The sequence below is a fragment of the Cannabis sativa genome, chromosome 9 (assembly GCF_029168945.1).
Source record: "Cannabis sativa cultivar Pink pepper isolate KNU-18-1 chromosome 9, ASM2916894v1, whole genome shotgun sequence".
NCBI lineage: Eukaryota > Viridiplantae > Streptophyta > Magnoliopsida > Rosales > Cannabaceae > Cannabis > Cannabis sativa.
The window spans coordinates 28,030,579-28,054,701 of record NC_083609.1 but is presented as its reverse complement, the minus strand read 5'-3'; the positions used below and the strand labels follow the sequence as shown (position 1 = coordinate 28,054,701).

At 34.4% G+C, this 24,123-nt stretch overlaps 2 protein-coding genes across 9 annotated transcripts; both read right to left on the bottom strand.

Moving 5' to 3' along the window:
- Positions 1-2,948: 2,948 nt before the first annotated feature.
- LOC115723561 (B3 domain-containing protein Os03g0620400) lies at positions 2,949-7,414 on the bottom strand. Of its 8 annotated transcripts, none has more exons than XM_061103610.1 (7): positions 7,161-7,412; positions 6,665-6,775; positions 6,036-6,524; positions 5,676-5,961; positions 5,264-5,556; positions 4,867-5,176; positions 4,590-4,700 (listed from the first exon to the last, which is right to left on the bottom strand). In XM_061103610.1, the coding sequence occupies exons 3-7, from the start codon at positions 6,069-6,071 to the stop codon at positions 4,630-4,632; spliced, it is 996 nt and encodes a 331-aa protein (XP_060959593.1). In that variant the 5' UTR covers positions 6,072-6,524; positions 6,665-6,775; positions 7,161-7,412; the 3' UTR covers positions 4,590-4,629. The 8 variants fall into 8 exon arrangements, with proteins under 8 accessions (XP_060959595.1, XP_060959593.1, XP_060959588.1 ...); XM_061103605.1 differs by lacking the exon at positions 4,590-4,700 and having other exon boundaries at positions 4,707-5,176; positions 6,036-6,236; positions 6,389-6,524; XM_061103604.1 differs by lacking the exon at positions 4,590-4,700 and having other exon boundaries at positions 4,707-5,176; positions 6,036-6,231; positions 6,389-6,524.
- A 7,895-nt stretch (positions 7,415-15,309) lies between these two features.
- Positions 15,310-17,226, bottom strand: LOC115724196 (B3 domain-containing protein REM19-like). Its single transcript, XM_030653676.2, has 6 exons — positions 17,001-17,226; positions 16,420-16,536; positions 16,196-16,286; positions 16,021-16,122; positions 15,748-15,935; positions 15,310-15,616 (listed from the first exon to the last, which is right to left on the bottom strand). The coding sequence occupies exons 1-6, from the start codon at positions 17,112-17,114 to the stop codon at positions 15,353-15,355; spliced, it is 876 nt and encodes a 291-aa protein (XP_030509536.2). The 5' UTR covers positions 17,115-17,226; the 3' UTR covers positions 15,310-15,352.
- Between the last annotated feature and the right edge of the window lie 6,897 nt (positions 17,227-24,123).

Sequence of the window (24,123 nt, the reverse complement as noted above, 5' to 3'; positions counted from 1 at the left end):
TTTAGAGAGGATGAGATGGCCATGAAAACCACCACAACACGGGCATCGAAGCTGCTCTCTTGCGGACACAAATTCAAGCGAGTTTACGGCTTAGTGGAACCAAATGATTCGGATCGGACACGAAAATTCGATTGAAGAAGAACGAGAGATCGAGGAAATGACCAGGAGGATCTCAGCAACTATCAGTTGGCCAGAGACAGAGAAAGAAGAGAAACAAAACCACCTGATAGACTTGGATATGCAGAATTCATTGCTTTTGCACTTACTGTTGCTGATGAAATTGACAGCTCAGTACCTTCAAATTTCTATGAAGCAGTAAATGGTAAGAATGGGAAGGCATGGTTACAAGCAATTCAAGAAGAAATGACCTCACTTAGAAAGAACAGAACTTGGATTGTGGTCGAAACACCTTTGGAAAGAGAGTTGTTGGTGCAAATGGATTTTCGAGAGAAAAGGAAGGTGATTCTAATGATGGTTCAAAGAAATTTAAAGCTAGGTTAGTAGCTGAGGTTTCACTCAACAAGAAGGGTAGATTTCAATGAAATCTTCTCACCCTGTTGTCAATGCAAGCCTCGATAAGAATGATACTGTCAAAGGCTGCTAAATTTGATCTTGAGGTGGATCAAATGGATGTAAGAACAGCTTTTCTACATGGAAATCTAGAAGAAGAGATCTATATGCAATTACCTGAAGGATTTGAAACCAAAGACAAAGATCAAGTCTGTCTCTTGAAGAAATCTCTATATGGCCTTAAACAAGCTCCTAGACAATGGAACTTGAAATTCGATGAATACATGAGTAAGATTGGCTACTGTAAGAGCAACTATGATCCTTGTGTATATTTTGCTAACAAAATCTACTTGCTTTTGTATGTTGATGATATACTGGTTGTTGGGAAGGAAAGGACAGAAATTGACAAGTTAAAGCACCTACTATGTGAAGAGTTCGAGATGAAGGATACGGGAACGACAAAGAGGATGCGGGAATTGATATAAAAAGAGAAAGACCTCACAAGATTACTCTATCTCAAACGATTACCTCGAAGGTCCTTGACAAGTTTGGAATGCAAGATTCCAAAGGCGTATCAACACCTCTAGCACCTGACATTTCAAATTATACTCTCGATCTCCAACAAGCGATCTTTCGAAAGAAAACACATGAGCAGTGTTCCCTATGCTAGTTGTGTAGGAAGTCTAATGTACTCAATGGTGTGTACAAGACCAGACATTGCACATGCCATGAGTGTCACAAGCAGATATTTGGCAAATCCTGGAATGAAACATTGGTCTGCACTCAAGTGGACAATGAGATACATTAAAGGTACTCTGAACACTGGTTTGGTATTTGACAGTAGAAATCAAATACATGGTGATGTTACTGGCTATGTAGATTCGGATTATGCAGGGAACATTGATACTAGAAGGTCATTAACAGGATATGTGTTCACTGTTTATGGAGGATGTGTTAGCTGGAAATCGAACTTGCAGAAAGTGGTTGCTTTGTCATCCGAGTGAATATATGGTCACTACGAAGCCATCGAGGAAGCAATTTGGCTCGAGGAATGTCATACGAAATGGAAATAAACCTACGATGATATCAACATTTCTGTGATAATCAAAGTGCTCTGCATCTCATGAAAAATCCCATGTTTCATGAGAGATCAAAGCACATTGACATAAAACTACACTTCATTCGAGACATAATCAGCTCTAAGCAAGTTCAAGTCAAGAAGATTGGGACTAATGATAACCCTGCAGACATCTTCACAAAGAGTACCACGGGTGACAAGTTTAGACATTGTCTAAACTTACTAAGTGTAAACTAAAAGACATGTCTCATATTGGAATTAGAAAGCAGTCTACATTTTTCAATGGAAACTTCAGAGATTTCAAGTGATCAAACCAGGTGGAATTGTTGAGGTTTGAACACTTAAAATCGGTTGTTCTTGTCGATTTTGAGTTGGTAAAATACGTCGACTAACTTAAGCGTTTTTACAGTTAAGTTAGTTAGTCTAAACACCTATATATAATGCTGGAAGTGCCCTATGATAGATGATGAGTTGAAGACAAAATTCAGAGGGTTGAGAGAAGAAACAGAAAGAGAGAAACAGAAACTGAGAGTTGTGAGTCTTGTATCTCGATTGAGAAACTGTAAGGAGCAAGTCTCCATTGTTGCTTCAGGGTTTTGATCCCTGTTTTGTACCTCTGTTCAGAGTAATAAAATTCATCATCTCAGCCATGATTAAGGCTGCTTTCTCCCGTGGATTAAGCTCATGATCACCTTGATTATGTAGCCCAACCACGTAAGTTCTTTGTGTTCATTTAGTGTTTTCTTGCAAGTTATTTACTGGTTTAATTACTGGTTTTATGTTGCTGGTTTAGTGCTGTTTGCATTTCTGATCTTTGTATGTTTAATTTGGTGTTGTGTTGGTTCTTGTTGGGAGTTCAAGCCTCCACATTCTCATTTCCCAACTTTTCAATTTTCATCAACCTATACGATATAACAATCTTAATAACAATCCAAATAATAATAATAATATGTGTTTTAATTATTTCAAGTATAATTTTCATTATTTTCTTTTTGTTCCATTAGTGAAAAAAAAAAAAAAACTTGTCCCCTGTAGTTTTATGTAGTATTTTACTAAATATTTATGTGCACACCAAAACTTTACAAGGTATACATATAATAATTTTGTGTTCATCAGTTTTTTTTTTTCGTATTTGTTTTGTATTATTTAAAAGAAAAATAGATATCTTCGTATGCTACCATACTTTAGAAAGTGAAGTTGAGAAATCATTAGGCATGGCCTAATACAGTCACAAATTCACAAACAGCAATAACATGTAATAGCAAGCCTTTCAGCCATAATTATCTCAAAGAAAAAAAAAACAATTTAGCCATAATATTAAAGGTCAGCTAAAAAGAAAAGAAAGAAAGAAAACTTCAGCTGGGGAAAGTGTACTTTCACATTTAAGCGTAGAAATCAAATGGGAATGGCTTAACAGAATCACAAATTTAGAACCATTTTAGTCCTGATATTAAATAAGGGACAATTATAGCTACCTAATTAAATGAGTAGAAAATTTGGCAACATAATTACAACAAATTATTCTTGAGCCATACTACTTTCACTTTGTCTAAATATAGTAACTTTAATCTCAGGTTTATTCTTCTTGATCAGGTCAAAGATGCATACATCACTTGGGTTAAGAGAGTTGTCTCGTGCAAATGCACGCCATCCAGCAGAAAACCTATACTCTAATCCACCAATGTTTGATGCCTTATTAAGAGTTACAGTCACATGCCAATAATCCTCACCAACCCAAAGAGTGACAGTTTGTGGCTTTTTCTCAAACCAAGGATTTGCATAAGTCAATGGAATATACTGCACAAACAAGAATCAATATTCATGTCACGATAATAATGTATATGTCACTTTATTCAGAATGATATGAATGAGCAACACTTTCTACATACCACTTGTGCATGTCCACCCACATTATATGGTTTCAATTTTACTTGGAAGTAAGGATTGTCTGAGAAGAACTTCATGGCTGCTTCAGAAGCTATGCCAAGTCCAGAAGATGAAGGCCTCTTATTATTATTAGTGCCTTGATTTCCAGTATTTTCTTCAGATACTGGTTTTGTAAACTTTTGTGCATTACATATAAACAAAATTTATATAAGCCGACTTTTTTTAGGAATGTTTTTGACATTATTCTTGAATTATAATAGACTTGTTACCTGAAGGTTTAATTACTTCTTTATTTGCAATTATGTCACGTGGAATCATAATGGCTTTATCATAATTATTGCTAGTAGATGAAGGTTCAATTTTCACACATTCAGTTTAACTTGTCTTATTTGCAGCTGGTAACAACAATTGTATAAGTTAACTCAGCAGCCATATGTGCATTCAATAATATTGGCTAGGAGCATTAATATAATTTTCACTTAGATTGTTCTAATGATGAAGACAGTACATTATTATCGAGCAGAGTTCTTGTTACCTGGTATTTGTTGTATAGGGGAATTCGCTAGTCCATTGTCATGAAAAATAACCACTTCGAATAATATTACTCCACTGCTCTTTCTCAAAACAAAGACACAAACATCACCTACTTTCAAGTTATTGTCTTGAACAAATGCCTTCCAACCACTCTCGATTGTGGCTTTTGAAGATACTCCTAGCGGTCTGACATGGTACTTTACACACCAAGTCCCCCCATCCTGAACCTTAAGGATCACATCTTGAGGACTACTACTGATCAGGTACGTTTTTGCAAAGAAAGATGGTACACCCTACACATAAGATGAACACAAGAGTAAAATCAATATGAGAAACATGTTTGAAAAAATAAACATGTAAGTAAGAAGCGTATCAATTACCATACAGTACTTGGATTTGGATCCAACAAATGATGGTTGCATGGCAACAATGAAAAAGGGGTCTTCAGATTTAAAATCTTTTGCTCTCTGGAAAGCTTCAGCCTTTTCCTTTCTACTAAACTCCTGATTTCTTATAAATTTTCTAGGTACAGGAGATTCTCCACATACTTTATCTGACTTGTTAACTGAAGTTTCAACTATTTCTTTCTTTACAATTAGGTCCTCTGAAATCATGCTGGCTTAATCATAATCACTAGTAAATGAAGGTTCAACTTTCACACAAGGGGTTATCTTTGGCTTGGATGGTGTAGCTGAAAACAGCAATAGTATAAGTTAACTCTGTGGCCATATTTGCATTCAATTATATTGTCTAGGAACATTATTATAATTCTCACCTAGATTGTTATATGTGATGTTTAGGGTGAAATAGGGAATGATCAAGACAGTACATTACTACAGAACAAAGTTTTTGTTTACCTGGTATTGGTAACATAGCCATAGGGGAGTTTGCTACTCCATTGTTATGAAAAATAACCACTTCGAATAATATTCTTCCAATGCTTTTTCTAAAAACAAAGGCACAAACATCACCTACTTTCAAGTCATTGTCTTGAACAAATGCTTTCCAACCACTCTCGATCCTGAATGTCGAAGATATTCCATGTGGTCTGACATGGACATAGTACTTAGCAGACCAAGTCCTTCCATCCTGAACCATAAGAATCACATCTTGAGGACCACTACTGATGCTGAAGAGGTGCTTTTTCACAAAGAAAGATGGTATAACCTTGGCATAAGATGAATACAATAGTAAAATCAATACGAGAAACATATTTGAAAAGATAAAGTTGTAATTGAGAAGCTTATTAGTTACCAAATTATATCTGGATTTGGATCCAACAGATGATGGTTGCATGGGAACGATGAAAAAGGGGTCTTCGGATTTAAAATCTTTCACTCTCTGGAAAGCTTCAGCCTTATCCTTTCTACTTAACTTCTGATTTCTTATAAACTTTTCAGGTACAGGAGATTCTCCACATACTTTATCTGAAGGTTCAATTACTTCTTTCTTTGCAATTATGTCATGTGAAATCATACTTGCTTTATCATAATTATTGCTAGTAAATGAAGGTTCAACTTTCACGCAAGAGGTTCTGTTATTTGCAGCTGAAAACAACACTTGTGTATGCCAACAATATTATTATAATTCTCACCTAGATTGTTATATGCATCAGCAGCAGCACAGTAACAATTATTATAGAATGATCGAATTGTTGTTTAATTACCTGGTAATACAGAAGAATTTGGTACTTCATTCTTATACAAAGTAACAACTTCAAATAACAGTATCCCAATGTTCTTTCTCTTAACAAAGACACAAACATCACCTACTTTCAAATCATTGTCTATAGCAAAGGCCTTCCAACCCCACTCAAATCTGGTTTGCGAACATCCTTTATACTTTCTATAATAGTACCTAGCAGGCCAAATCCGCTCATCCTGAACCTTAAGGATCACATCTTCATGCTTACTGAGACGGAGGTGATTTTTTGCAAAGAGGAATGGTATAGCCTTCACAAAAGAACAAAGTCAATATGCGAAACCTTTTCAAAAGATGAACTTGTAATAAGAAATTAAGTAATTACCATATTATACGAAGCTCCAACAAACGATGGTTGCATGAGAACAATGAAAAATGGATCATCAGACTTAAAACCTTTAGCTCTCGTAAGAGCTTCAGCCTTTTCTTTTCCAGTTAAACATTTGCTTCCTCATAATATTTTGAGGTTCCTTCCATCTTGGTAGGGAAGATTCTCCACTTATGTTATCTGACAAATCAAACTTCACTGAAAACTTATTCAACAGATTAGTCAAAACATACAACAAAATTTAATAATTACATGAGAATTTTATCTATCTTTAACTGTCATGCATTATTTTGCTCCTTAGAACAGCTAAAACTATATGGCTTAATCAGTTTTAGGATGATCATGAATACCTTCAGATTTACCATAAGGACTAGTTTTCCTTTTCTTGTGGGGCCGAGAACAAGGTAATGGAGACTTGTCTCTGGTTTTAGAAAACCATGAAAAGTCTGGATCTTCATTAGAATCATCAATATCAACATTATGCTCCTGAAAATGATTAGGAGTTAGAAGATAACTAAATACCATAACACTGAATTAGAGTTCCGTTAATATTCAAAAACCAACAGATTTCCACAGCTTAAAGAATAGTGTTGTGCAAATTTATTCCAACCCTTTTCTATTCATACCTTTCCATCACTACTTTTGGTCAACCCTACCTCCTCTCTTGATCCACATGGAAGCTTTACTTGACTCGATAAGGACTCACAATATTTCACCCAAAATGCCTTTGGAATTTGCTGCAAAAGAGATGACCATAAAAAATGGATAATGGAAGATGAATTACTACTAAAGTTCAACTACCAGAAAATATAACTACACATGACTGCAACCTATATAAATACATGTATACATATATCCTCCTCTTCATTCCAATCAAAGAAGCATTTGATTTGATGAAGGCACCTTTTTCATGTTGCAGAACTATGATTAAGTATTATATATAGGAATTGAAAATTCAACATATCACAAAGAGACTAACTTTAACATGTCATCCTCTAATTTTAGCACATTGACAATATTTCCAAACCAAAGTAGACAAATTAGACAAACTTCGGGTAAAAAAAATTACAACAAAATAAAAAAAAAATCAGGGCTATATATACATATGATAAGCTTACTTACTAACTTGGTGTTCCCAGGAGTTTGTTCAAGAATACTATTGAAAATATGGTAAGGAAACTTTGTCTGAACCTTGTCAAAATGGCTATCAGAAGAAGCCATGGTTGAATTGAAAAGTTTTTTCTATTTTTTTTTTTTTTTTGTCAGAAACAGAAAAGTGAAGCAATATAAATAAATATGCAAAGAAAGGTCAAAGCGCAGAGGCAGAAGGCGTCATCAGCTTCTCCCTAACAGAATAAAGAAACTCTTTATTATTAAAAATATTGCTTTACACGGCTATATGCCAAAAAGAATAAAATGATGAAAACAACTTAAGTATATATAGGGAAAATAAGTGCATGTTTGAAATCATAACTAAAAAACTGTTTTTTGTTTTTAAAAATAAAAAATTATTTTTAAAAACAATTTGGCTTGTTTGACTTTGCTTTTTAAAAACAGTTTTCCGAAAACAAAGTTACAAAAAACAAGAATTTTGAAAACAACAAAATGTTATTTTCTGTTTTAAAAACCAATTCACTTTTGGTCCATATTGTTTTTAAAAATCACTAACCAAACGTGACTTGTGTTTTAAAAACTTCAAAAACTATTTTTTGTTCTCATTTCTAAAAACAATTTTTTAAAACAAAAAACAGAAAACAATACCAAACATGCTCTAAGGCAGCTGCCCTAGAGGAATGGGCCAAGTATGAGGCCCAGTGGGCCAATAACTTTAATACCCTCCCCTCAAGATGAACTATATATATTTTTTAAGTTCATTTTGGTTACAATTGATTGGAAATAGCTTGGTAGAAGAGGTTTGGTAAGTATATCAGCAATGTTGTTTTTTGTGGTAACATGAATGAGCTTTAGTGTGCCTTCTTGGATCTTTTCTCGGACGACGTGGCAGTCAATCTCTATGTGCTTGGTGCGTTCATGAAAGACGGGATTCTCGGAGATATGAATGGCGGCGGTGTTGTCGCAATATAGGATGGCGGGATCTTTGTGAAGAATGCCAAAATCGCGAAGAAGCGCCAAAAACCAAGTGATCTCACATGTGGCATGAGCCATAGCCCGGTATTCAGCTTCAGCAGAAGAGCGAGAAACTGTTGACTGCTTTTTAGACTTCCAAGAGATGAGAGATCTGCCAAGAAAAACACAGTAGCGAGAAACAGACCTTCTAGTGTCACTGCAAGAGGCCCAATCAGCATCTGAAAAAAATTTGAGATGAAAGTCTTTGCTAGACATATCAGTTTCAGCATGAGCAGATAGATTAGTAGAAGATGCTGAGTAAAAGAATAGTCCTTGACCAGAGGTACCCTTGAGATATTGTAATATTCTGTGAGCAGCAGTGAGGTGGGAAACCCTTGGATTGGATAGAAATTGACCTAACTTGTTTACGGCGAATGAGATATTAGGCCGTGTAATAGTTAAGTAAAGAAGTTTACCAATGAGGCTGCGATAGGTTTTGGGATTGTCTAATGGTTTTCCAACATCGGATGAGAGCCGAATGTTGGATTCCATTGGGGTAGAGGCAGAAGATGCTCCTAGAAAACCTGTGGCAGTTAAAAGTTGAAGTGTAAAAGGGCGTTGGGAGACAGGTATTCCGGAGGAAGAACGACCTATCTCCAATCCCAAGAAAAAACGCAAAGGACCCAGGTCTTTAAGTTGAAACACAGAGTTAAGTTGCTGTTTAAAATCTGAAACAACATCATCATTGTTAGAGGTAATTACAATGTCATCAACATATATTAGAAGGGCAAGAAAAAGACCTTTATCATTTTTGATGAACAGTGTGTGATCTGAAAGGGACTGGGTGAAGCCAGTGGATAGAAGGTAATTGCTGAGTTTCGAGTACCATTGTCTAGAGGCTTGTTTCAAGCCATAGAGACTTTTGGTTAACTTACAAACAGCATTTGGGGGAATTTGTCCCTTGGGTTTATACCCTTTTGGTAGTGTCATATAGACAGTTTCATTTAAATCGCCATGAAGAAAGGCATTGTTTATATCAAGTTGGTACAGAGACCAATTGTTAATGGCCGCAATGGCAAGCATAAGTTTTAAGGTATTAAACTTTGCAACAGGAGCAAAGGTGTGAAGATAACCAATACCTTGTTTTTGGTTGAAGCCTTTGGCAACTAATCGAGCCTTACATCGATCAACAGAGCCATCAGCATTGTATTTTATTTTGTATACCCATTTACAGCCAATGGCATAGTGACCATCAGGAAGAGTCACAACTATCCAAGTGTCATTGGCTTCTAGAGCATCAGTTTCAGTGTCCATAGCTTTTCGCCATATAGGATCCTTTGCTGCCATTTTGTAGCTGGTGGGTTCTACAATTGTATGAGCAGCGAGAACTGCGGCTCGAAAGGGCTGTGTCAACCTATTGTAAGACAAATGTTTATTAATAGGGTGAGCAGTAGAAGAAGCAGTAGTAGTATTGCAAATATAATCAGAAAGACGTTTTGGTTTAGATAAAAGTCTTCCCATTGTTGAAGTGATAGGAGGAGTAGTAGACATGTTCTTAGGTGTGGATGGAACTTCATCAGGAGTAATATTTGTGACAGGCAAGCTGTTAGAGGATGAAGTTCCATCAGATGTGGGAACATGTGGAGGGTCCTCAGAGGAAGTATGTGAATGTCCTGTAGAAGGAATTAAAGAGAGTGAGAATAATTCATTTATAGATGTGGGAGATGTAGTGTTAGCAAGGGGAAAAATATCTTCATGAAAGTAAACATCTCTAGATTAAATGATCTCTTGAGTTTCGATATTTAAAAGATTATAAGCTTTCATACCAGGGGGGTAACCTATAAAAATGTAAGGTTGAGATCTCGGAGAGAACTTGTGCCGTTTGGTTTCTAATGTCGAAGCAAAAGCAAGACAACCAAAAACTTTGAGGTGAGTATAATTGGGAGCTTTGTTATATAGTATCTCAAAAGAAGTTTTCTTGTTAAGTAATTTGGATGGAGTACGATTTATGAGATAAACAGCAGTATTAATGACATGACTCCAATAAGGTAAAGATAAATGAGATTGAAATAATAAGGCTCTACCAACATTTAATATGTGTTGATGTTTTCGCTCAACCACAGAATTTTGTTGAGGACGGCCAACACAAGAATTGTTGATTGAGATTCCCTTGGTGGCATAGAAGGCTGATAGATTTAGTTCTTTAGCATTGTCACAACGAACAGCTTTAATGTTGACTGAAAATTGAGTGGCGATGAGAGAAAAAAATTGGGGAATAATGAAAGAAACATCAGATTTTCAAGTGAGCATGTAAACCCAAGTATAGCGAGAAAAATCATCAACAATAGTTAAGAAATAGCGGTAACCTTCAATACTACTAACATGAAAAGGACCCCATACATCAAGATGTATTAAATCAAAAGCAGAATTAGCAAAATTATTACTAGATGGAAAAGGAAGTCGCCTTTGTTTGGCAAAATGACATATAGAGCACATAAAATTAATAGGTTTTTCACAAAATTGCAAACTATTGTTTAAGATAGTAGAAATATTCATAGAAGGATGTCCAAGGCGGAAATGCCAGGGATCCTTCAAATTACATGTAGTGTTTGCAAAAACAGAAATATCCGTAGTAAGAAGACGATGATCCTGTTCAAAGAAAAAAAATTGTCCAACTTTCTTAGCTGTCCCAATCGTAAAAGTCAGGGAGGGATCCTGAACCAAACATTGATCAAAAGTGAAAGTAACTTTGTTAGGACAATGTTCAAGATAAGCATTAACCGAAAATAAATTGAATTTAAATTCAGGAATATACAAGACATTCGTTAAGACAATTTGGTCGGAAATTTTAACAGTTCCCGTTTTGTTGATATGAATCTGATGACCATTACGTAAAGTGACCAAGTTAGCAACATTATTTTTGTTTAAAGATGTAAAACAATGAAGAGAGTGACAAATATGATGAGTAGCACCACTATCTACAATCCATAAAAAAGGGGGAAAAGAGTTGTTATTACCGAAGACGTTAGAGACCACAGGAAGGTTTTCACTGGTGGAAGGGGCGCCTTGGATTTGTTGATTGAGAAGAGAGATCAGCTGTTGACTGAGCTGGATTTGTGAAGTGCCAGCCGCGAAGGGGTCTGGAGTGGGAGTCACCGTGGCTTGATTGGCCCGAGCAGTGGTGGTGGTCTTTTTCTTGTCTCCATATCCGGGAGGAAAACCGTGGAGGAAATAACATTTGTCAACAAGGTGACCCGGTTTGAGACAGTTGGAGCAAGTTGGTCGGGGTTTCTTGTTTCGAGATGGTTGGTTGGGGTTAGGTTTGGCCGAAGTAGCAGCAACAACGCCAGTATTGCCAAGGCAGCGTTGTCGTTCTTGTTGAACGACCATGGAGAACACCTTGGATAGAGAAGGCAGTGGCTCGTAAAGTAAAATCTGAGCCCGAATACCCCAGTAAGACTCATTGAGACCAATCAAGAATTGAATAATCTGGTCTCTTGTATAATAGTCTTGAACCTTTTGCATCGCGCCGCAAGTACAACCACAAGTGCAGGGAATATTAGGTTGGTATTCGTTGAGCTCGTCCCAAAGAGCTTGCAACTGAGTAAAATATGTGGTGACAGAATTATCACCCTGTTTGACATTGCCAACGGCGGTTTTAAGCTGTAAGATGCGGGGACCATTGCTTTGGTTAAAGCGGTCATGGAGGTTGGACCACATCTCACTAGCGGTGGTTTTGAACATGATACTAGCAGCGATCTCACGAGATACAGACTGAAGAATCCATGACATAACCATATTGTTGCAAATGTCCCATGCAGATCGAGAATGATCATTTGGAGGAGGACGGGGTATGGTGCCTTCAATGAAGGGGGTTTTGTTTTTGGCAGCAATATTGATAGAGGCTGCACGCTTCCATGACTGGAAATTTTCTTGACCAGTCAAGAGAAATGAAGCAATGAGATTGTTTGGGTGATCTCCAGTTCCTAGATAAAGCGGAGTACGCTCATCATGAGAAGGTCGATAAAAAACGGCACGAGATAGGCCGTGATTAGCATTAAACAAAGAGTTATCATTAAAAGATACATGGCTTTGATGTCCAAGATTAGGAATATTACCACCAAGAAGAACATGGCTCGGTCCGAATGTGGTGTTTTGGTTCTGCTGGCCGAAGGTCGGTTGGCCAAAGATGGGGGCAGGGACCGCGGTGGTGCCGGAAAAGGTGGCGGACGTCGGTTGAACCGTCGGGGTTGTGGTGGTGGCGGAAAAAGGCGGAAGCGGATTATATGGTAGAGATGCCGAGAAAGATGGCGGCGGCGTCGTGGTGGAGATGATCGGACAGAGGAGGATGGTCCGATCGTTCCACTAATGGGGAGATCGGCACCGTTGTCGGAGCCAAAAGCACCAGAAGTGGGAGGATCGGACCGAGGAGAAGGGGCTGCGATCGTGTCCGACGAAGGAGGAGCAGTCGGAAGTAGGGGCGGCGCAGCTTCGACGTCGGCGATGATGGTTTCGGCGGTGGAAAGTTCGTGGCCGGAGACGGAGGCGGCGGCCATGGAGTTTCTAGTCCTTAGAGCCATGAAGAAGAAGAAGGAAGGAAGGGAGGTGAAGAAAATGGAGGCTAGGGTTTTTTGTTTACATCTGATACCATAACATAATAAAGAAACTCTTTATTAATACTGATATTGCTTTACACGGCTATATGCCAAAAAGAATAAAATGATGAAAACAACTTAAGTATATATAGGGAAAATAAGGCAGCTGCCCTAGAGGAATGGGCCGAGTATGAGGCCCAGTGGGCCAATAACTTTAATACTCCGTTAAATGCTGTGTTTGGTAGACTGAAAAAGTGAAAGAAAATAAAAATTAAGAGAGAAAAGTGGAGAGAAAGAGATTATCATCAAGAAGACTGTTTTAATTGCACCCCTAAAACTTATTAACAGAAAATAAACTTAAATTTATTTTAAATATCACTCTTAATATTTGTTTTAAGAAAAAATTCATATTATTTTGGGTAAGTTTTAATAATTATTTTAAATTTTTTTCATATTCATTTTAAAATCATTTATATATATTTTTTTATTTTTAAAATAAAATTTCATATATTATTTTATTTTGTTTATTTTGTCTTAATATTTAAATATTTGTTATTTTTATTCTATATGTGTATATCTTAAGATTATAATTATAAATTAAAGTTATATATTTATAATATTAAAGATAAGAAAATCACTTTATATACTATTTTTTTTATTTTTTTATTTTAAATTTAAGGTTTGAGTTTTTCCGGTAGTTTTTACTATACATGTGATTTAGGTTTCTCTATTAGTTGCTATAGGGATTTTTACGTGGAATTCTATAAAAATGCAAAAAAAAAAAAAAAAAAAAAAAAAATCGATTTGGAGTTTTTTTAAAAAAAACCCCTTTAAAAATATAAATTTAAAAATATCAAAATAAAACTACCCATCGTGTCACAATAAAACTTAAAATTAGAGGAAATTACACTCCATACCCTTTTTATATTGTCCTCTTTTATTTTTACCTCTTTTTTTAAATATTGTAATAATTTTGCCCATGTCACTTCAAGATATTCTCCATGTGACTCTCTTATATCAGGGTATTTTGGGTACAATACATATAAAAAGATGTATGTTTCAAATAAATATAAAATTAGAGGTAAATTTGATTAATTGATTAATAAAAGGGGCATTTTTCAACTTCCCCCTTAAAATTATGAGGAACATAGGGCCCTATATTGGACCTATCGGGCTATCTTTTTCAACGTTCAACTCCTTCATCATTAAACTACCATCGGGTCCCATATCGAGCCTACATCGGATCTGCATCAGGCGAGGCGAAAATCATAGATTCCACTCCAAAATATAGATTTGAGCCTAAAAACCTCAAAAATTACATATTCTCCACTAAAAATACAAACTTAACCCTAAATCTGATTGCTTTAACCCTATATCATGAAAAAATAAAATAATTACAGTTAAAAACTCATGAAAAAAAATTAGGAATTACCTTTGACGAAGACATTGTCGGTGTTGGGTGGTATGGTCGCAGTGGTCCGTGGGTCGTGTGGTAGTGTGGTTGCAAGGTCGAGGTGGTCCGTGAGTTGTGTGGGTGGTCTGATTGTGTGCTTCTTCATGTTCGTGTTTACAGAGAGCGAGAGAGAAGGGAGAAAGAGAGAGAGAGGGTTGTTCAAATGGAAGGAGTACAATGGAGTTTTAGGAAAAAATAATATATATTCGACCAATATGGAATAGTTTAGGTTTAGGAAAACAATTTTGGTCCAATAAATACATTAGTCAAATTTACCAATAAAATAAAGTGTACTTATAATTTATTGGCATGTAAATATAAGCCCTCTAAATAAAACTCTATTTTTATATTAAATTACTAAATTATCCTCAAAAAATTTAATCAAAATGATAATTTTATTTTTCATATCAAAATTTGATGTAAAGAAATTTTCTTTTTTTCTATATCCACGAAAAAAAAAATAACAAGATGGAATGAACTTATTTTCTTTTCATTCTTACACTTTCATATATATATATATATATATATATATATATATATATTTTTGTATATTTCTTTCATCCTTGAAACCATATTCTTTCCTCTCTTTATTTTTAGGCTAATTAGTAATCTTTCTTCCTGAACTTTGACATGTACCAAATCGTGTCCCTTAAATATTTTTTGCCGTTAAAAATTTTCCCGAACTATTGAGATTGTTAAATTTAAGGACTTTTGCCTAATTTCATTTAATTTTACTATTTTAGTGATTGTTTATGTACTAAATCATGCTTCCTAAACTTTGATATCTACCAAATCATGCCCCTCAAATTTGATATGTACTAAATCATGCGTCTTACATTGAAAAGACTCACAAATATTTTGCAATTAACCTCTCAATTTCCTCACACACAGCTCTTATAGAATTTTGAAGCATGACATATACTTTAACATATTTGATTACTTCTGAGAGAATCTTTTAGAACAATTTTGTTAGCCATTAATTTAGTCTTAAGTTCCAAATTGGTCTACATAGGTTTTTTTATTTGTGTTATATGTGTTACACCAAAACATTACATAGTTCTTTTCATAGTTATTATTTACCATACATGAAAAAGTGAAGTTGAGAAATCAATTAGGCATGGCCTAAGACAATCGCAAATTCACAAACACCATTGTAAAAGCAAGCATTTTAGTCATTATATTATTATTTCAACAGTTTATTACAGAGACAAACCATTTTGTCTAAATATGGTAACTTTCATCTGAGGTTGATTCCTCTGTATCAGCTCAAATATGCACAAATCACTTGGCTGAAGACAATTCCCTCTTGCAAATGCAGCCCATCCACTAGAAAACCTATACTCTAATCCAACTGATCCCTTATTAACAGTTAAGTTCACATGCCAATTTTTCTCACCAACCCAAAGAGTTACAGTTTGTGCCTTTTTCTCGAAATAAAGGTTTCCAAAAGCCCTTGGAATATACTGCACAACGAAGAATTGATATTCAAACATAATTCATTCTTCATGAGATGAAATTATTTAAAAAGAAGACAATTTTGATACAAAGATGTCATGATAATAATGTATATGAATGGGCCACATTTTTTACATACCATTCTTCTTCCATGCACATGAGATGATCTCAAATTCACTTGGAGGTAAGGATTGTCTGAGATGAATTTGCTGGCTGCTTCAGAAGCTAGACTAAGTCCAGAAGATGAAGACCTCTGATTATTATTAGTGCCTTGATTGTCATTAGTATTTTCTTCACATACCAGTTTTGCAAACTTTTCTGCATTAACTATATAAACAAAATGTATATAAGCTAACTTTTCTAGGGGAACGCTTGACATTATTCTTGTCTTGAATCATAATAGACTTGTTACCTGAAGGTTCAATTACTTCTTTATTTGCTTTATCATCATAATTATTGCTAGTAGAAGAAGGTTCAATTTTCACACAAGGAGTTAAACTTGTCTTATTTGCACCTAAAAACAACAATTGCATAATTAGTAACCATATTTGCATTCAATTATGATGATGATGATGGTGAATATATACCTTCAGAATTACCATAAGGACTAGTCTTCCTTATCTTGTTGGGCCGAGAGTCTGAATCTTCATTAGAATCATCAATATCAACATTATGATCCTAAAAATGATTATTAGGAGTAAAAGGATAATCAAATACCATAACATCGAAGTCAGAGTTTACTTAAAGAATAATAGCATTAATTAATTGTGTTGTGCAAATTTATTCCAACCCTTTTTCTATTAATTCATACCTTTCCATCACTACTTGTGGTCAACTCTGCTTCCTCTGTTGATCCACATGGAAGCTTAGGAAATACTTGATTGGATAAGGACTCACAATATTTGACCCAAAACGCCTTTGAAATTTGCTGCACAAGAGAACACCATAAAAAAATGTTAATGGAAGATAAATTACCACTAAAGTTAAGCTACCAGAAAACATAACTACACATGACTGCAACCTATATAAATCAAAGAAGCACTTTTTTCAAGTTGCAGAGATTATGATTAGGGATATATTTAGAGGAATCGAAAATTCAACATATCATAAGAGACTTACTTTAACATGCCATCCTCTAATTTTAGCACATTGACAATATTTCCAAAGTAAACAAATTAGACAAACTTAGGGTAAAATTTCTTTTTTCCACAAAATCACAAATCAGGGCTATACATAAATATATGTATACATAATAAATTTAGACGAATTTACCACAAAATCAAGGCTATCAAGCTGTAATATCTGGTGTGCATACATAATAAATCATCGAAAAAGAATCAATTAAAGTTGATGCACAAAGAGTAGAGTAGAGTAGTAATAAGGTATGCTTACCAACTTGGTGTTGGGAGGAGTTTGTTCAATAATAATATTGAAAATATGGTGAGCAGTTAGAGGAAACTGTGTCTCAACCTGTGTAATATGACTATAAGAATCAGAAGAAGCCATTGTTGAACAATTTTCTCGTTTAATTTTGCTGTGAAACAAATGATTCAAACACTATTAAGTAAACAAAAAAAGGGAAATATGTAAGCAAAAGTTTCTTGTGTATCAAGTTTGGAAACTTTCCTTTTTATTGATATGAAAATCTTATAATTCCAATATTTTTAACGGAAAACTTTCGTTTCCTTTTTTTTTTTTTGAAAAGTCGTTTAAAGGTATAGGTTTACAATAAAAAATAAGGTATAGGTTCACAAAAATAAGATATGTATTTTTTTTTTTTTGTTCAGCAAAAAAAAAAAAAGGATATGTATTTTTTTTAAAAGAATATAGAGAAATGGGAGTTATTTTTACACTCAAAATACCTAAGACTAAAAAATAGGTATGACTGTATGAGTACACCTCAATTTTATTTTATTTTTTCAGAAAAAGTTAAAATATATTTTTATTATTTAGTGAAATTATTAAAATAGACAAGTTTTATTTTTATTTTTAATAAATATATTCCCCCAAATTAATGAAACTAAAATTGTTTTTAGGGCCTGAAACTGTTTTAAAAGAATAAATTCATGTTTAGTGAGTTATAATAAGGAATAATTACATAAGACACAATTTTTTTTTTTGTAAAATATTTATATTTTTACGTTCAAATAATATATTTTTTTTTTTTTTACATTTTTACGGTTTTCTGAGAAACAACACGAAAACAACATAAAATCAACAAGAAAACTACAATTGCTTATAAAAATCTTCAAGTGCTTAAGGGTGCTTGGCCTACTGTTCAACCTACGAATTTATGGAGATCTATCTGGGATCTTAAAGTGCCTCCTAAAGTTTGTAATTTCTTGTGGAGGGCTGCCTCTGGTTGTTTGCCGACATGTGTTCAACTTCTTAAGAGACATGTTCCTCTTAGTCCCATCTGTCCAGTTTGCAAAGGGGAAGATGAGACTATTTTTCATGCACTTGTGGCTTGCCCTGTTGCGAGATCCTGCTGGAACAGATCTTCAGTGGATGTTGGTAATGTTTTTTATGTTGATTTTTACACTTGGCTACTGGGGGCTGTAAATCGTGGAAGGATTGTTGAATTGGAGGAATTAGCAGTGATGGCGTGGGCTATTTGGCGAGCCCGTAACGAAGTGGTTTGACAACAAAAAGTCTCTAATGCAGTAAGTATAGTTGCATCTGCAAGATCATGCCTAGATCAATATAAAATTGCTCAAGAACGGAGAGGATTTTCTCTATCTCATCTTGCTACGGATGGGGTTAAAACTGAGCAATGGGAGAGACCCAATGGGAACAAGATCAAGGTGAATGTAGATGGGGCTTTGTTTACTCAAGAAGGACGTTTTGGATTGGGATGTATAGCCAGGGACAATACCGGTCATGTGATTGAAGCCTTTACTCTAGGTAGGACAGGTTTGGTCCAACCCGAAATGGCGGAGATTATCGGTATCAAGGAGGCTTTGAGCTGTATTGATAGACATGATTGGCAAAGTGTTGTTCTCGAAACTGACAGTCTACTGTGTGTTCAAGCAATTAAGAGTAACACTCCTATGTTATCTCAATTCGGTCTGTTAGTGATTGATGTGCGTAAGTTTTTATTGTCTAAGAATTATATTGAAATTTGTTTTGTTAAACGATCTGCAAACAAAGCAGCTCACTGTCTTGCCAGGAGCTCTTGTTTCTTTTCAGGTCGTGCATTTCAGCTTGAGGACTGTTCTGCTGAAGTGCGTTCAATTGTTATGAATGATTGCTATCATTAATAAAAGTTTACTACTTTATTCAAAAAAAAAATATATATTTTTTAGTGCCTGAAACTGTTTTAAAAGAATAAATTCATGTTTAGTGTAAGTTATAATAATTACAGTGTCTATTAATTACATTATATTTTAAAATATAATGTGGTATGTGTTGTTAATGATATATAAATTGTTAATATTTTATTTGTCAAAATAATTAATAATTATATAAGAAAATAATATGTTTTAATAGTTAATATTTAAAATAAAAAAATTATAATAATTACACTCAATTCTTATAGGGCCATGAGATTTGTAGAGTGTAATTGGATACTCTCAATTACTTTTAATTACATAATTACATTATAATTACATACATGGTCATGGTCGACAAACAAGTTGTGCAATTATCTCCAACTACACTTAAGAAACACCCTGTTATCTTTGGTAAGCTTAAAAATTCAACTAATTTTTAGTGATACTTATTTAATATTGGAGATGGTCTAATAAAAAGATAACAATAATATGTGACTGGTAAAAAAAAAAATTAATTGATAAAGTTTATTGTCCATTTAAAGGCATATTCAATCGATCCATATATATTGGACTTACATTGAACTTACATGATAAATAGATGTAAAATAAAAATAGGCAATAATTAAAATTTTAAACTAAATATAATAATAAGTCTAAATCCGACCATATTTTAAGGAGTTGAAATTGATTTTGCTTGTAGGATTGAAAATTGATTTTGATTTTCCTCATTACATATCTCAGTACAATAAAAATAGACTCATATCATCATTACTTGTTAAGATGTAATCTTCTTGTTGGTCTAAAGTATTTTTTAAAGTGAACTTTAGAAATCAAATAGGCATGCATGGCTTAAGAGAATTAATTACAAATTAACAAAACACTAACAACATCAACATTAATAAGCAACCATTTTAGTTGATATTGATTAAGGGTCAATTATATAAAATAAAACCCCTTCAGCTGGGGTAAATTGTACAAGTAGAAGATTTGGTATAATTACAAGAGTTTGTTGTTGAGCCATACTACTTTTACTTTGTCTAAATATGGTAACTTTGATCTCTGCAGGTTGATTCTTGTTGATCAGTTCAAAGAAGCAAACATCAGTTTTTTGAAGAAAGTTGTCTCTTGCAAATGCAGCCCATCCAGAAGAAAACTTATATTCTGGTCGCTTATTAATAGTTAAATTCACATGCCAATATTTCTCACCAACCCAAAGACTCACAATTTGTGCCTTTTTCTCAAATCAAGAGTTTGCGATAGCCACTGGAATATACTGCACAAACAAGAATCAATATAGTAAATTATCTACAAAGAAAGACAATTTTGATACAGAGATGTCTATGAATGAGAGTAACAACTTGTACATACCAAATTTCCATTTCCACGCAATTGATGTGCTCTCAATTTCACTTGAAAGTAAGGATTGTTTGTAAAGAATTTGGTGGCTGCTTCAGATGAAGGCCTCTTATTATTATTATTAGTGGCTGTGCCTTGATTGTCATGATCAGTATTTGCTTCAGATACTGATTTTGTCTTATTTGCAGCTGAAAATAAAAATTGCATAATTAAATTAATTCTGTAGCCATATTTGCATTCAGTTATGATGATGATGATGAATATATACCTTCAGAATTATCATAAGGACTAGTCTTTCTTATCTTGTTAGGCCGAGAGTCTGAATTTTCATTAGAGTCATCAATATCAACATTATGCTCCTGTAAATGATTAGGATAATCAAATACCAAATATTTAACTCAGAGTTTACTTAAAGAATAATAGCATTAATTAATTGTGTTGTGCAAATTTATTCAAACTCTTTTTCTATTAATTCATACCTTTCCATCACTACTTTTGGTCAACTTTGTCTCCTCTGTTGATCCACATGGAAGCTTACGAAATACTTGATTGGATAAGGACTCACAATACTTCACCCAAAATGCTTTTGAAATTTGCTGCACAGGACAACACCATTAAAATAAAATAAGTAATAGAAGATAATTGATGTTAATAATATAATAATGTATGGTTACTTACTGTTGACCGAGATTTTCTGCAACTAATAAAATATTATAAAATTACCGAGCTGTAAGAAAGTGAGAGAAGGATTTTTACGTGGTTGGGGCGTTAATGAGCCTTAGTCCACGAGTCTTTGTTATTTATGGATGTATTTAATACAGAGAATATACTTGGGAGAATTTCACCCTTATAAATACAGAGAATGTTCTTGGTGAGTATTTACTCTACTTGCTCATATGCAGCCCAAGATTCTCGATCCCATTTAATGAGCTTTGAGGGGATATTTATAGTGTTTTTGGTAGGGTAATCCCTAGAATTGTCCTTACAAGTGTATCTGTAAGTATCCATAAAATTGGGTATTCCCAATGAATATACCATGGGTAATGCATGGTCAAATCCCTAGGTGTTGTAGGGTTTTTATGTGGAATGTCCTTTTTGTCTTTTGATTGACGTGACTCTTCACGGTGTAGCCGTCGCTAGACTTAAATGATCATTCTTGTCTGCATTTCTTGGTTGGAGGTTGTTCTGTCAGACTTTATTGCGTGTAGCAGTCCCAACACGCTTCCTCCCATGCGGCATTTAATGCGACTTGATTGCTCAGGAGAAGCCTGACACCTCCCGGAGATGCCTTAGCGCTATTCGAGTCTCCGGGAGCATATAGGGTTCCATGTGCCTTCTCCGGGGGCTACGTCCTGGACGTTACCTTATGGCATAAAGACTTAGCAAATATTGTGAATTGCTTGATCCACGTGTCCTTATCTGATTGGTCCACGTATATTGGGCAAAATCAGGGGCAACATTTGTTGGAAATTATTTTACCAGGATCTTAGATCTACTCACAAGTATGTTTATTAACATCCTAAATATGAACTTTCTAAAACGATAAATTAAACACATATAAAGTTTAGGAAACCTTACATTGGGTGCAGCGGAATAATATGACTCCTTCCGTTCAGATATCTAGCCCTTGATTCCTTTCTGTAGCAGAGCATTATCAATATCTGAACCTGGATCTCTTTCTCTGAATCCTTGATGCTGAATCTCCTTTGCTGATGATCTTTCTTCACGATCTTTCTCACTATGATTGAGGTATCACTTGCTGTGTGTGGGCACTACTCATACACTAAGGATTTCGAAATTCAAGAGGGAAGAGAAAGAAGAAGTGGCAGCTAAAGATAGGGAGAGAGAAAGGCTCAGGTTTTTCTCTGAAGGAAAAATAGAAAAATTTAAGTGTAATTTTCCTGAAGCCTTCACTATATATTTATAGCATTCCACTAGGGTTAGGTTTGAATTATTTGGCATTAAAATAATGAAAATATCAGTTTAAATTTCCTACAAAAGTGGCTGGCCCTATACTAGTGGATTTGGGCCTCACTTTTTGCAATTTTGCAGTTTTACCTTTTCTACATCTGATTTTCTCAAAAATGCCAATTTCCTAATTCAACCATTTAAATGCCAATTCTAACTATTTAATAACTATAAATAATTATTAAATAATATTGTCATTTATCATATTTATTAATTGAACCATACAAAGTATCATAATTAACAAATATGCCCCTATAAACTCTTTCTTTACAATTTCGCCCTTACTTAGTGAAAAATTCACAAATAGACATAGTCTAATTTGAGAATTATAATTGATTAATCAAAACCAATTACATGAGTCTTACAAGCAATATTATCTCAACTAGTGGGGGGACCATGGGTCTATATAACCGAGCTTCCAATAAGTAGATCAAGAATTTAGCACTAAAATTCACTAACTTATTAATTCTTCGTTGAATCCACGCATTAGAACTTCGAATTGCACTCTCAGTATATACAATGCTCTATATGTTCCACCATATAGACACATCATTAGTTATCCATTGTTATAATCCTAATTTGATCAATTATCCTCTATATGAATGATCTACACAGTAAAAGGATTAAATTACCGTAACACCCTACTATGTATTTTATCCTTAAAACACTTGACCCCGTATAAATGATATTTCAGCTTATGTGAAATGAGATCTCCACCATTTATTTTCGTTTGGTCAAGCTCGAAGGAGATCATCCTTTGCTTACTATTCGCCAGATAGAAGCTATAGATTCCATGTTTATGCTAGCGCTCCCACTCAATTGCACTACCGTGTTCCCAAAATGTACGTATCACCCTGACCTAAAAGTAGGCTTAACTAACAAATCAAAGAACACGAATAGCCTTTCAAGATTGAGCCTAATCATAACAGGATTAAGATCATTTGATCTAGGATCAACTAGGCGATATTGACTTGAATAGATATTACGGTAAGTTTAATAAATCTAAGTCAAAGTTCAATATCGGTCCCTTCCGATGCATACTCCATGCATCCAACCTGAGCTTTACTTTAACCAATGTTTTGGAAAGAACATAGTATTTCTAAAAATACAAGTAAACTCTTGTTGTAGATTATCATATCAGTAAAATCCTGTGTCTGATAAATCTAGGAAACTTTATTCACATAGTCATGTTTACTTTCCAATGTGTTGACGGCACAATAAACAAGATCAAGTATGTGAAAAGGGTTTCAGATGAATTTATACATTATGTACATATAATCATGAAATAAATCATGTGAACCATGCAACATTAAATGTTATTTCTGATCTATATTAATAAGTAAATCTGATTATTTTGAAATGAGTTTTATTTAGGGCATTAAACCCAACAAACTCCCACTTGCACTAATATAAAACAAAAAGTGCGTTTCAAATAATCTCAACACCTTGATATATAAATCAAGTGTAGTAGTAGTAAACTCCTTGTAATAGGATCTGAAAGGTTGAATTAACCACAACCTTTTCTCCACTATTACTTTTCCTTAATCACAAAATCATTGATAATGTGAAATTCCTCTCTATATGTCTACTCTCTTGGGATACTGGATTCTATATCTTTGGCAACTACATTTGGTTAATCAGGAAATTAACACTAGTAGTTTAAGGCAATTCGGAATGATGCCAAAAATGTATAGAACTTTCCTTAGACTGAATAAGTACCTTTCCTGCAACCTTAACATTCAGTCCCTCTCTGGTAGACCTAGAGACTTCAGATAGGTTTTTACACTTCTCCAAAATCACTATTCCACCCCCAGAGTAACCACCATCTTATCAGAAAGATTTACTAGCACAAAGGCAAATTTCGAAATCTGATATGGTGTAGTCTAAGAGTTTTAAACACACCCTTATAGACTAACATA